Genomic DNA, 14,888 nt, shown 5'->3' with positions numbered 1-14,888 from the left:
CAGTTCTCTGAAGAATTTCAAACTAATTCACACAGCAAAATTATATAGGATGAGCAGATGTCTCAACTTGAAACACCAGGTAATACAAAGAATCGTATCTGAAGAAAAATACAAACCTAGTCATGGAGACAATTAGTTTTGTCACACACTGGTACCTTTCCACCATATACTAATTGCTTAACACCCAATTAAAAGAGGGAAAAAACACCATATAAAGAGACAAACTAAATCATCCCTCCCTTTAGAACTCAGAATGATTGTAAAGGTCTAGATTCTGAAGCCTAGAATGGCATACATGCCCTTTCCTGTTACAGATAGAAAGCTTTACTCTTCATATAAGGGAACCAAAACCTACACAACATGAAACGAAAGCTATGTTTGCTGAGAACCACATTATCATTCTTAGCTAAGTGGTTATTTCCCAGAATAACCTTTATCCTATTTCTCTGTAGGATATTACCGCTATTAAGAAACATGACCAGCATTCAATCACCCCCCAAAATTCTGCATATGTATTTCATCATTGCTCATTCTGTTTTTACCTAATTCTATGCTGCATAAATCAGCTGTAGTTTCAGCACCTTATAAGCTGCAGCTCTTGGATTGTTTTCACTTTTTATGTAACAAAACCAAAAGAAATTTTTTGAGACACCGATCCAAATATTTAGCCAAAATTTTTATGCAACTTGTCACCCTGCCCTCCAGCCCAAAGGTCTGCAGCTATTACCAAATGAGAATCTGAAAAACTATGCAAAATGTGATTTATCACTGCCTAACAAATCACTGCCCAGAAATGCCATGAAAATAATTCTTTAATTAAGACACCTTTTATAGTCTTACTGTGCTACTAATAAGACGAGAGGTTAGTTTAAAAGACAATAGTGATTTAACAAAAGTGATAAGTTTTCCATTTGAAATGGTCACTTTTTTTTGGTTGAGGGCTCATATTTGACCTTTGAGGAAAACAGGTTCTTTAGAGCTATACAAAAACTTAAAATCAAGTAGTCCAGGAAAAAAAAATACGTACTTAGGATGTCGGATGTCTGGCAGGGATCGCTCCAGTGCTATGTTGTTGCTAACAAATATGTTGAAGCCATTTTCCCTATAAGCAGAATCATCATGGTCTTCCTCAGTAAGAGGGTACGGCTTTCCATGTTCACCTTTCCCTACAATGAAACAAAACAATTATTTTCCTCGAACTGATAGCACAGAATGGACTACAAAGACAAAAATAACAGTTTGACTGGAATTCAGTTGGTACATTGGGTCTGGAACACCTCTAAAGAATTTTCAGCAATGTCTTTAGCAACACTCTTGTTACTTTTAACACAAAAATAACAAAGTAGGTACAAAAGTCCCTCTGAATTCACCTGGTCCATCTAGCTTTCCTCTCAGACACACGATCAGCTTAAAGCCATTTTATACATAAAGATGTGGACTGTAAATTAAGCTAAGACCTTTTTGCATCAGAATCAAGCTTTCATAGCAAAACTAAGAACAAATGGATCGGTTCCAGCAATACTCCTTTTGATTGATACAAGGAACCTGATTACTCAGTTACTCTATATTTCAGCAGGCAGAGCACTCCTCCCCACTCAGCATTACAAACAAACAAACAACCCTCACAACAAATCACAACAGAACTTTAGCATTGAAGTTTACAGTGCCAAGCCTTCCAGAGCACGTAGTAAGGAAACCAAATGTTTTGCTCAGGGCTCCTTGAACACCCTTGCACTCCAAGTCACCAGCCAGATACAGTCAGTATTTCTAATGTCTCAACACTGCTGATTTGGTTTCGGAAACTAGCCACTTTCATTCTCTAAAGAAATCATCTGTTTGTTCCCTGGCAAAGCACAGGCTTTCTATTCCAACTTTTTATTCCCAAGTTAGTTCTCATCGTCAGTACTTGGCTTGCTTAGTACCTACCTCAGGCAACTATACCTCTATCGCTTCCAGTCAGAGAGCAGAGAACAAACAAAAACACTTCAAAGAAAATGAGAACATAAACGCTTCATTTCTTCTCAACTGTTTTTATCCTTCTCATTCTTGTTGAGGGTGAACTCTTCAGAGTTTCTAAGCACTTCTCACCTACTCAGGTTCTCAAGAAGATACACTTCTCTCTACATCTAATTGATCAGCTTACAACCTCTCTGTCCCTCTCCCTCTGAGCCCACTCATAAGAAAATACCTCATTTTACCTGAGCTCTTTTAGAGAAATTAACCAACTTTCCAGCTGGATTTGATAAGTGACCAAGGCCACCCAATCCTCAGCTAATCATGAGCAGCTGCAGGAGAGGATGAACAGGAAAGCAACTGCAAGCTGAAACATCCAGCGGTATCCTTAGAGCCTCTATCAATGCTCTGTGTCATATTGCACACACACAAAACATTAAAAGCATAGAATATGCAACTAAAAATGCTGTAGTTACTCAATTTTAGATTTTTTTAGAAATAAAATATTTTTTTATTCTAAACTTTGTGCATATAATTATAATTTCCTTTAAATTCTTAACTTAAATAATTAATGTTACAAGGGAAACATTGTTTATGCTGCTTCATTACTAACAGGTATCTTGTAACTTTTATTTTCAAACCGATGTACATAACACACTAATATGTTACAAAATCTCAGACTAAGTTTTTATGTGAATCTATGATTTCATACTACATATGGGAACTATATAATTAAAGGAGCAGCTGATGAGTCAGAGTACTACTTAAATTCAATAGTACAATTGTATCAAATCTGTTTCATGATACGGTAACAATAAGCTAATGTCATTCAACCCCCAAGACATAGAAATTTTAGCCTCTCTCTTTTGCACATATTCTAAGTAGACCCAAAGTAACTAATTTGCTTTTATTAAGAATGATTTATCCAGGTAGTTACTAATACAATGGAAATTCCAGAATAAATGACCTATATAAGATATACTATTGCTACTCGCTGTTTTTACAATATAACTTTCGTATATTCCAGCTATTCATCCTGTACAAAGAAAGGTGGATTCTTTCCTTTGTTTTTCTTAAAGGAGATGAATATTTTTCATAGTACTATAGTTTCTCCATATTGTCCCTTGCTAGTGAAACTGAAGATAAGTACTTTTAAAATAGTCTTCTGTTCTTCCTTGCTGACTGTGGAGCACTATCACTGTGCATAAGCCAAGATAATAGATACTATGGGTATTATCTAGACTGACTCATGAATGCGTTGAACTTTCTCATATTGTGCTACAGAAGTACTTGACCAATTGCAGTATATAAATTGCTTTTGCACTTATACAGTAAGTTGGGCCACGAAGTGCACTAGTTGTGAAGCATGACTGTTTCCTAACACTGTACTAAAATAAACAGAACATTAACAAAAGCTTGTAGGCTTTAAAATAAAAGATGTTTCTCCCAGCTTTCTTGTTTGCATGCTCTCTCTCACCCTGCAGCTCCTCCTGATTAGCTTGGGATGAGGTGGTCATCTACCAGACCCAGCTGAAAGCAGTTGGTTAATTTGTCCAAAGGAGCTCAGGTAATAAGAGACCATAACCCTATGAGTGACTGCGAGAAGACAGAAATAGAGAGCTTAGAAGAAAAGTATTTAAAAAAGAGGTACAATACTTCCCAATAATCAATAGGCCTGAAGGGTTTCTCTTTCTCAACAGAAAATTGCCATATATGAGTCTCCTCAGCATTACATATTATCATAAGCACATTAAAACGCTCCCTTGCTACTGCTTTGCTTTCCTAGATAACTGACAGTAATTGCCGTCATTGCAGGCTGGTTTTGAGCTGGACTATCCAGAAGTTTACCTAAAATGCCAGGGTGACAAGGGGAAACTTCACAATGCAAGAGGAGTAAAATTCTGGTGCAAAAGAGCATGAAGGAGTTTAATGTCCCATTACTGCCTACGGAAGGCTACTTTAAACCTAGCAATAGACAGATATAAGACCTCCTATACTGTTTGTTCTACCTGAGGGCAAAATAGCAATTCAGAAAGTGTGTCAAGGCTATAAAGTATTGTAGAGAACAGAGAGAGTGAAAAAGCCCAAGGGTGAATTTTTGGCCTCTTTGGGCTTAAAAGGGGGCTCACCCAAATGTGATGCATGACACCAACCCAGAACTAAGACTTGATACTAACTCTTTCTGAGGCTGGTTTACAATTGCAGCATGAATAACCCCAGAAACTAAGGAAAATCAGATGTTTTAGTTCAGTTACCTGGATTTTGATTTTTCAAGGAGGGAGCAAAGGAGAGGAAGAACCCAAAAGTACGAGAATGACACAAATATATTCAACCTGAGGCCCCAAAATCCCATTAGAGCGCTCCACTGCATAGGAATCCTAACAGCACTGTTTAATTCTTACAGTGCTGTCAAACCTTTGTGATTACAGAGTTATTACACTGATTTTTAACTCGGTACTCAACGTAAGCAACATCTTGAAAATATGTTAGTGGTTTGTGCTTTTTTTTTTTTTTCTTAAAACACTGTGATGATTTTGGAGTTAACATCTCTACATTGTTTAGTGTTATGTTATTGTAAGGGTTTTAACATACAATCTCAAAATGCTTCTCCATAGATACTCAGCTGAAAAATTGGTAAAGAAAGATATTATAGCCATCCAGCTAAAGTACTGGCTTGCCCAAATACCAGATGCTCTGTAGGGCTTTTTTAGCCCCACTCAGGGATGTTACTGTCTCCTAGGAAACAAAACACTCTGTACCTAGCCCTAAAGGTCTTAAGTTTTATGCCTGACAACTTGAGATAGTTCAAGGACACCTCAGTTAAAGCATCTTCTGCTCGTATTAAATACAGATACAGCAGGAGAATAAACGCTCTTGTTCAGAAGATGGCATGAAGGGAAGAGGACTAGGGTGAGACAAAAAAATATTCTGTATGCTCAGTACAAATGTGTAATAGCAGAATAATGGCTCTGGATCAGCCATGTTGATACAGTTGCCAGCTATGATAATTATAAAGAGAACAGGGGTATTGCTGGCAAAATATATCAGCTGTAAAACAATTTGAACATGCAACAGGAGTTCTGCACCACTTCTGCATGCAATGGATAGGGGACCTTGCTTAGAATTATAAACAACAAAACACATTGCAATAGGGTCTCTTGGGTTTTGTTTTGGGGGGCTGTTTTTATAATTCAGATGAACATTATTTATAATTCAATAGGCATGGTAAAAAAAGATTGGCTTTGGCACATAAGTTAAAGGAAGTTAAGCAATTGCTTAACTGCTTAACATAGGAAATTAAGTGGATAAAGAACATAAGCCACTCAGTGTCTGTGGGGAAGAACTGTGTACAAATCTGAATTATTTACTGTTTATACTCACTGCTATTAGTTTACTCAGGCTAGAGTTCACAGTCGCAGCAAGTCAAGACTATAATTCGTAAAAATGTTTAAGCACACTCTTTAATTCAAGCTTTCAAGCATCCCTTAATCCAATAACATTTGTATTAAGGAACAAGAATTCTTTATGTGCTAAACGCTTTACTAAATAAAAGGAGTTTATTTTAATACATGACCCTACAAATAAGTAAGTCTTCTTACTTACAGTGCATCTTATTATTTTGGATAAGATAATTCTGCCTTTTTTTTTTTTACAGTATATTAGGAATTTTGTCTACTACCCCTAAATATTCCATCCAGAATCCAGTACAACATTGTCTGTGTACATCGCACAAACTCAGAGCCCATCCTCTCTCATGAAAGTTCTACGGGAAGAACAGATATCTAACGTTGTACTAGAACAATATTTCAATACAGAATGGAAGTTCCATGAGGGGAGAGTGATTTTATTTCTTAGCGAAGGTAGACAGAGGAATACAAATTCAAAATGAATGTAGTCACATATCATCTTCAAAAAAAAAAAAAGGGTAAGAAATTAAAGAGGAAATAAAGATCATCAGCTGAATAAAAACATTTAGTCAGACACCATCTTCCACTTTCTTGCCACATACATTTCTAAACAATAATATTTTACATTCCCTGATGAGGGAGTCAGAGTGCAATTGGTAAGTCAGAGAGCAAAAACTGTTTAGAACCACCTGTACTGTCTTTTACATAATTTCTGAATTTTCTTAATGCACAGCTGTATACAAGTTTGCCTTCCTGTGCTGTGGAGATGGACTTCATTTATTTTAATTAATAAATGTAACAGTTTATCAATTCAGACTGCTATCACATTCTGCTTTTTTGGGAAGTGAATTTCCACTTGAATACAAACAAAACAATTTTTTTTCCTCAACATTCCTTATCCTCACAGACAGGAGGGTGGGGTGTAGCACATCTGCTAAAATACTGGTCAAGTTATCTAGAACAGAGTGGTTACTTGATAAATGCACAAAATAGGATTTTTTAATTTTTTTTTTTTTGACAGTAGATGTCTCAGCTTCTCTTGGAGTATCTACACTTGGTGGAGTTCTCATCCTGTCTGCAAATTTTGTATTTTTCAAACCTTCAGAAGACATTTAGGTGAACATTTTTAATCTGAAATTAGTTCAAGAGTCAGGTCAGGGACTAGTACAAACTAGTTATTGGGAAAACGGAGGAAAGTTGTTTTATCAAATAAGTTTCTCCTTTCATACTAGGAAAGGAACTGCTTGCTTTGAACAAATGCTTCTTTTGGTTTTGAATGCTTATATTAATTTCATCTAAAAAGTATGAAAACTTTAATTCAGTAAATGCATGAAGGAATTTTCTTTGCTGATTTGTTATATAGAGAGAAAATTAAAACTGCATATGCCTCAAATGAAAGTAATTGCCTTCACATCAAATAGGAATATCCAAGTAACATATGTATATATATATATGTTATGGCTTTTCAGATAGAAAATAACATTTTTCTAATGGCATGAGTAGTGAAACAATGAGATAGGCAATCCAGGGAACTGTGGAATCCATAAGTAGTCAAGAAAGAAATGATACTGTGCCTCAGAGACATGTTCAATACCACTTTGGTCATCTATTGAGGTTGATCCCAACCTTAAATTTCTATGAACTCTATACTAAACAGGAGGAGGACTGGGGTTAAGTTGCTGGAATTATATTTTTCCTCAGTCAAGCAAACTTGCATCAGAAACCAAAATATATTTATCATGAGTCTCTTCTGTTTTTCCCAAACTTCTCAGAGTATCCCACTACTTGTACATCATAAGCCTAATTTATAGGAAAGCAACTTAATTGATTTTACATCAATGGAAAAAGGATCAAAAATACCACCCCCCCCCTTTTTTTTTTTAATTGCTAGTCTATCAAGTAACAATTTGGAAAGCCATTGCAATAAGATTTACAATACTTTTAATTATTTATTACATAACTCTGTCAAGGTCTGAGGCAATAAAAAAGGCTTTTCCTTAGCATTACATACACAGCTGTAATCAAATCTTATTTATGCAATTGGGAAAAATAAAAACTCTGTCAAGTAAATCCTGAATAACACATTTTCAAGCAAGAATAAATGATTTCTTTGTAAATATATAACAGAACTTTTAATCATTCTAATATCAAACTAATACAGAAAATAAACAAACCAAAATTCACTCCAGTTTTCTGGTGGAAAACATTCAAATTTCTCATTAACCTTCGGAATCCAGTAGCATATACAGCATTTCTTTTCAAGGACCATGTAGTCCTCAGTAAGTTGTCTAGAAATGTTATTGGGAGTGAATATGAGGCCTTGTCTTTTCCAGATTGCTGCTACAGTAACATGATGGTTGGCAGGAGAAATATGAACTAAATCGCTTTTCTCTTCAGGAATGGCTTTATACAAATAGCATAGGTTGGCAGAAAAAGGGAGAAAAAGATATAACTTTAAATTTTGTTTTTTGACTCCCTGCTCACATCCAGAGTTGAAAAAAACCAAACTCCAACAAAAAACCAACAGACAAGAGAGAAGAATATGCTCCTTAAAAAATTTAAAAGGGTACATTCATATTGTCCTATAGTTGGATATTTAGAATATTGTTTGCTTATAATTCACAAGAGATAAAAATGAAAGGAACTTGATTTCTATCACAGAAACGTGATCTATGCTTATAGTGGCAATGCATTCTCCCAATCCTCAACAAAAAGAAATCCCATCCTGGGTAGGAAGTAGATAAAGGAAGAGCATTTCCTGGAGAGGAGAGAAGAGGGACAAATGGGAACCTCTAAAATGTACTTATTTCACATAAGTAGTTCAAGAAATATCGATATACATTTCTTTTTACAAAAAAGTGAAAAATAATAACTGTAAAATGCAACTTTTAAACTGCATTAGACATAATTTCCAGATTTCAACAGACTAACTAGGCCTGGACTGACTTCATGTTACTCTAAGATCATAACTTCTGTGTCGGACTGCAAGGAAAAAAATGGCATGAGATTTGAAGAGTTCATGAAGTGGGAGAAGCTGATTATCAGCAGTCCATATACACTCAGGGCACAGTAGGCCTTCACGCACTCTTCTTGAAACGCTGAATCAACAGCATCTGCTCCAAAAGACACAGTGGTGAGCCAGGGCAGCTAAAAGATCATAGAATCATTTTGGTTGGAAGAGACCCTTAAGGTCATCAACTCCAGCCATAACCTAACTCTAGCACTAAACCATGTCCCTAAGAACCTCATCTACATGTCTTTTAAACACTCCAGGGATGGTGACTCAACCACTTCCCTGGGCAGCCTGTTCCAGTGGTTCACAACCCTTTCTGAGAATAAATTTTTCGTAATATCCAATCTGATAAGCAGTAACAGTGACAAGCAGAAGAATGAAGCAGCATAACAAGTGGGGCAAGAAACAGCAATGGCTGGCAGAGTGGCAGAAGCCTCAGGTAGCAACACCAAAGCTCTGGTAACCTGAACTGGGCCTTGTTGCATCGTAGGACTCCACAGTTCCCAAAAGTAAGAGAGGTTTTAGTTCAGGAGCAGGGGAACAATCAGCTGGCCTAGCTGTTGCCTTGCCAAAGAGGACTACAAAATAATTATTGTCATACTTAGGGAATGAGCCTTTCTATGTTATTTATCTTTAAAAAAAATTTGTTTGCTGAGCCAATTAATTGCCAAGAAGAAAAAAAATGAGCTCCACGCTCTTCAGATTAATTCTCACAGGTATTTAGGCATTTTACTATACATCATTTTAAATGTCATCCCAGGCCTTACTGTTGGCAGTTGTATCTTAGAAGAAAGTGCATTATACAGCTAACAGTTGGAACAATACACCTCCACTTATGGGAACTTTTATACCACTCATTTCATTTTGATTATTTTAAATCAAGACGCTGTGCTTTATCTCAAATATGTGCATTTTCTCAATCAATAATTAATTCCTAAATCTTATAGCCTGTGCTGTATGGAACATTAGAGTAGTATATTTCTCACCTTTTGCATCCATTTGAAACAGTAAAAATACAACATCTGAACTTTCAACGTATGCATTGCAAAGTAAAAATACAGTGTGTGTGGGGGAAATGATTGCTTAAAAATACATCATGAGGTTAAGCAGTGGCATTGTTGTGTTTCAGCAGAAGTGTGACTGTGTAGAAACTCTGAAAAGTAAATTGTCTGAAGGCTTGAACAAATGCTTCACAAAAATAAATATTTAAAAAAACCTCTAAGGCTTTTAACACTTGCTGCAAGGACTACAATGGGCTGGTGGATAGAAAGACTCATTCTACCCACTTCTCCACTGTAATACACCTGGAGAACAAAAAGGAATGAAAAAAACGTCCATACTATTTGGTATGTCCAGTACATTTAAGAACGCTGCAGTGTACAATGACAGATAAGCAGCAATACATGTTGTTTTGATATGAGTTGCTCTATCACTACAGCAGAGCAGCAATATCCTCAGTAGCATTCTGTGGACTGAGCTGAATCTAATAAAAACTCTGTAGCCAAGGGATGCCCAGTACATCTTCTATTTAGTCTAACTACTTATCACCAATGCCACAGCCACCAGAATGCTTTTTTCATGTAACATTAGAACAGACTGGCCATAGACCATTAATCAACTGAATGAACAAGCACGTGGGAAACAGAACTCAACCAAAAAGGCTTCACAGTGTGTTTTAGTAACTGAACTACCTGTCAGGATAAAAAGGACCAAAATGGAATGAGATTATCTGGAAAAAATCTAATAATAACGGTAAAGTGTTTGTATCGGTGCTTAAATAGATTAATTCACACAAACTACATCAAGAACAGTATTCTAATAGTCTCTAGTACCAGTGGGTCTTCTATAATTAATGCCTGAGTCTAAGGTCACCTCTCGGAAAAGCTCAAACTAAAGTGTTACTAACATGGTATATAAAGGAACTAAACAGCTCCACAAAGTTAACACAAAATTACAGTTGCATAGGTACAGTTTTAGAAAACCCAGAAATACAAAATGATAGAGCTCTAAAAGCTGTAATTAACATGAGACTTTTCCCTCCTCTTCTTTTTTCTTCATTATAAGATGTATTATGGCCATATGTCATCTACCGCATATCATCACAGGAAAATAAACAGGAAGTTCCGTGGAGCAAATTTATTGATAGAAGCTCTTTATTTTTTTTCTTTCATGAATTCAACCTAAACTAGCTCTAGAAGCTGGATTTGTGGCTGTTGCACAAAGAAGATGGAACAAACTGTAAAAACTAATTTAGTTATGTATGAGTCAACTGTGTGCAATTGCCTAGTCACTCTTGCACTAAAAGCACAACTCCATGACTTGTATCCTATAGAGAAAGAATACATGAGCTATCACAGCTCCCAGCAAATTTACATTGAGCCTGTAAGACCCTTTACCAGAAACAAATAAATAAATTCCTACATATGGAGATATTAAATATTCACAGTTAAAGTCTGAGGCAGACCCAGGAACGAGAACTATGCCACTGGAACTGCAACACAGTGACTCAGTGACAAGGCCATCCTTCTTCCTTCTGTAAAGCTGAGAAAACTGCTGATAAGCAAGCAGAGTTTGCACACTCAGGGCCAAGAAGGTAACTTCCTCAGTATACACATATTTTATTGCTTTTTCAGGTCCACTTGTATCTATGCATTATAAAATACAGCATCGTATTTCTTAGATGATAATTAGTTTAATATGAAACTGAAGCCAAGTATGCATATAATTACCTGGCTTGATGGTTTAATAAAAAAAACCAGGCACTCCCACCCGCACAAATTCAGAGATGCTAGAATTATCCTCAAGACAAGCAATATAAGCCCAGGGAACTGTACCAACATGTTAAGAGATAGCAAGGTGCAGTTATGACAGATAAACAACTGAAACTCAAGGTACGTCATGTTCCTGGGATGAGTCTACTTAAGTCCTTCCGCTTTACTTAAAACATTTACTTAAAACATTTTTTCTACCACACCCAAAGCAACATTTTGAATCTCAAGACTCTTCTCCTTTTCATGTTTTCTTTCGGCAAATCGGACACATTACTTTTCAGAAACTGCATCAATACTACATATACTGCTGCAGATACTGCTGCTGCACTTCCTAGTGACTGCCTTTCCCTCCTCTTAAAAGAGACCACTAATGGTGCAATCACTAATACTGCCTTCTATCATTCATTTTGTGGTTTAAAGCACATTGTTCATTTGAAAGAGCCTTACAACTAACTGACATTCTTGTGGTAAGAACTAAACTTAATGTTTGACCTTCTCTGAGCACAGTTCTACACAGCCCTTGCTATTGATTCACCTGTTTCTGAATAGCAGGAGTCTAATTAATGCCAACTATTTTTCAAATGCCTGACACAAATTTGATTAAATTTCCTGTACTAAAGCTGACTGAAATTTCTAGTCAATAGGTGCTGTGGAATCAAGCAGAGGCAGATGTGGAGACTCAGAAAAACACCTTCACTCATCAAAATGAACAGTTTTTCAACTAATTAGTTTAAAATATTTTCTATTCAAAAGGACAACTCATCACCTACGGAAATAAATATTCATCCCTAGACCCACATTTATGCATAATTCAGCAGAGACCCGCAATATGGCTATTGGGAAATTTTAAAAAAAAGTTAATTTGCTGAAAACTGATGTTTGGATTCAGCCAAAAAATATCTTAATTTCTTTAATTTTGTTGATGCTCGGATTAAAAGAAGCAAACTATATATATATTCAGCTAACCAAACCTAAAATTACAATCTCTGTTTTTCAAAATAATATATAAATGACGAAACCTAACTAACATTATCAAAGGACATCCAAGTGAACTAAGACAATACTTTCTGATTTTATCATAAACAGAAAAAAGTTTCAAGTACCAAACCAAAAATTCTTGCATGCACATAGCTTTAACTTTGAAATGTATATGAAGCAACTCCCTGAATTTTTTTTCTCACTGAGAATGCACAAAAAGGCTAAATTCCATTATGCAGATTCAGGACATATTTACGCAGCACATAGTAATTCTCAATTCTACTTTTGTCTGTATGATTAAAAGCCCCTCAATAAATCCAATCTTTGAGAAGAAGGAAGGGATCTTTAGCTCACATGCTAAGGGAGCAAGTATCCACTCTGTGCTAGCTTTCTATAACCCCAGGTAACAGAAGAACAGGACATAAAGGATAAATTGATTTCAGTTGTAGGCTTTGTTTTAGAAGCATTGTGAGAAATTCCACCTTTTAGTTTGTGAAGTATATTTGAAGCTAGAAAAGCAGAAAGAAATTACTGTTTCTCATATTTTAAAAACGAAAAAAACCCACTTGGCTTGTCTATTTTACTGCCATTAATTCATCTCTGCATTCATTTTATATGCTTTAACTTACAGAAAGTGTTTCTGCACATGTTCAATTAATTTTTTCCTGTACTTTTAAAATTAGTAAACCTACATCTTCAAAGTAGATAAAAGCCTCACTGTATATTGTTACAGTTTAGAGAAATTATGACAGAGGCCTTGGACTAGATTAAGAATTGTCACTTCACATAGAAGACGACTTTCTATATAAGGTTACATTCTTGTTATATCAAGATACATTCATTCTAATTACCAAGTTTTGATTCTTTTGTTTTAGTTATATTTTTAGAATACATTTTCCAAAATCACTATTAATGAGCTCACTTCCTTTACAATATTAATCATCCACAGATGTTCTGTGAAAATGCATGAAATACACTCAAGTTTGTGGAAAGAATCTACTCTTCAATATGCCTTCAATGCCTTTAGAAGTCTTTGCTAAGAATAAATTAATAAAAAAATTCAGGTACATTCAGGTTTTACACTAAGCAATGAGAAATCTTCTGATCCATTTCTTCTCTTCTCTATTTCCCCTTTCATTTGCATAATTTGACCATGAAATATTTGAAAACATGAACTGTTCTCCATCAAGGTGCTCAGCGAGACAGCCACACTCAAAGATCATCACTAAAGGGCTTTCTCAAAACAGGAATTTAGCTCCTGAACTAAGTTTTTACAACTATGAGATTACGTTTCCCTCAAATGATATGAGCTATACCAGCAGGCCAAAATTGTAGCCAAGAATCTGTCCTTTTATCATCATCTTTATTATTGTTTTTGAGATGTTTAATTATCATCCACTAAATAAAACAGATACAAAATGAAAAAATGTTACTTAAGGATACGATATTGCCAAGAAATGCTCAGGGTTTCACAACTTCCATGTAAAACTTCAGATTCCTCAGGAAAAACAAACCAAACAAATAAAAAAACAACCAACCAAAAAACAAGGGGGGGGGGAGGGGGGGGAGAGGGAGGAACAACGACAAACAAACAAACACCAGATCAAAACATTGCATCACCGTTTATTATAAACTTTAAACAAAAGTTGATGGTTGTATAATCTGGGAGAAAAAAAAGTAATTGAAATATCATATTGAAGTGGCAGTATGTTAGTAACTTGCTTAACTTACTAATTAATAGCAGTTAATTAAAAGGTCAGCCCTCTAGAACTTTAGCAGCTCGCAGCTCTCACTCTTCTTTCTGAAGCATGTGAGGTTTGGATTTCTTCCCAGTAAAACTGCTTTAGCAAAAGATGAGAACAAAATATCTTGAAAAAAACAAATAAACTAACGTTATTTATTTAGAGGTTTCTCTTAATTTTTGCATGACGATATTAAAATTAGATTAGCCTCTCAACTAAAAAAATCCCTGACGTGACTTGAAGTATTCAACAAATAGAACAGCCTTTCCTTCAAAAGAGCAGGAAAGCAGACCTGGAAGCACAAGGGAATTGGCATCTTTTTAGTGTCTGCTGTCCTGTTTTCTGGAGACTATTCCTTCCGCCATTTATACACGAGTACCTACTGTGCTTCAGGATAGGTCTCACCTTCTGTAATCTGCCAAGGAACAACAATGCAAGAAAAAACCAACTAGAAGTATCAGTAGCCTCATATACTTTCACCAAAGTTTCCAAAACACATAAATGTTATCCAGTTTATCAGCATGTAAAACAGAAGTAATTGTCAGGGTAACCTGAAATTACTTTAGCTATCATTTAAAAACATAAACCTCTTTTAAGAGTAAATTAACTGACAAATACCCAAAGTGAGACTGTGTCCACGTTTTAAGAATACTGATAATGCAATTTAAAATATCTTGCTTTGTTTTGTTTTTTTTTAATTTTTGTGGGTTTTTTGGTTTGGTTGTGGTTTTGTTTTTTAAACTGAGAATTAAAGTCACTTTGTTTTCCCATTGAATTTCCTGGCAAGTCTTAGTAATCACATGTCAACCTGCAGGCCTCTTAGATTGCCTAAAAAGAGTTTGTTTCAAGCTTGTAGACAGCGGAACTTTCACACAGGTTGGCAGAACAAAATGCCACTCCTAGAAACGTAGTACCTTTTTTTTACTTTCTTTTTGTTAGAAGGAGGATAGATTCTTCCAGATACCACTCTACTGCAAGCGGATGACTTCGTGTCACATAACAATAGCCAAAAGGTAGCTGTGTT

The 14,888-nt window shown here is 35.7% G+C and overlaps 1 protein-coding gene across 1 annotated transcript in view; it reads right to left on the bottom strand.

The window, feature by feature from the left end:
- Window positions 1-14,888, bottom strand: part of GALNTL6 (polypeptide N-acetylgalactosaminyltransferase like 6) — a 442,009-nt gene that overhangs the window by 254,515 nt on the left and 172,606 nt on the right. Inside the window, exon 3 of the mRNA XM_065634412.1 lies at window positions 1,028-1,166. Within this exon, the coding sequence (XP_065490484.1) occupies window positions 1,028-1,166 (139 nt within the window). The remainder of the gene's footprint in view (window positions 1-1,027; window positions 1,167-14,888) is intronic.

Source organism: Caloenas nicobarica, chromosome 4 (genome assembly GCF_036013445.1).
Source record: "Caloenas nicobarica isolate bCalNic1 chromosome 4, bCalNic1.hap1, whole genome shotgun sequence".
NCBI classification, from domain to species: domain Eukaryota; kingdom Metazoa; phylum Chordata; class Aves; order Columbiformes; family Columbidae; genus Caloenas; species Caloenas nicobarica.
The sequence above is the reverse complement of the archived record's forward strand: the minus strand, read 5'-3'. Positions and strand labels throughout refer to the sequence as shown.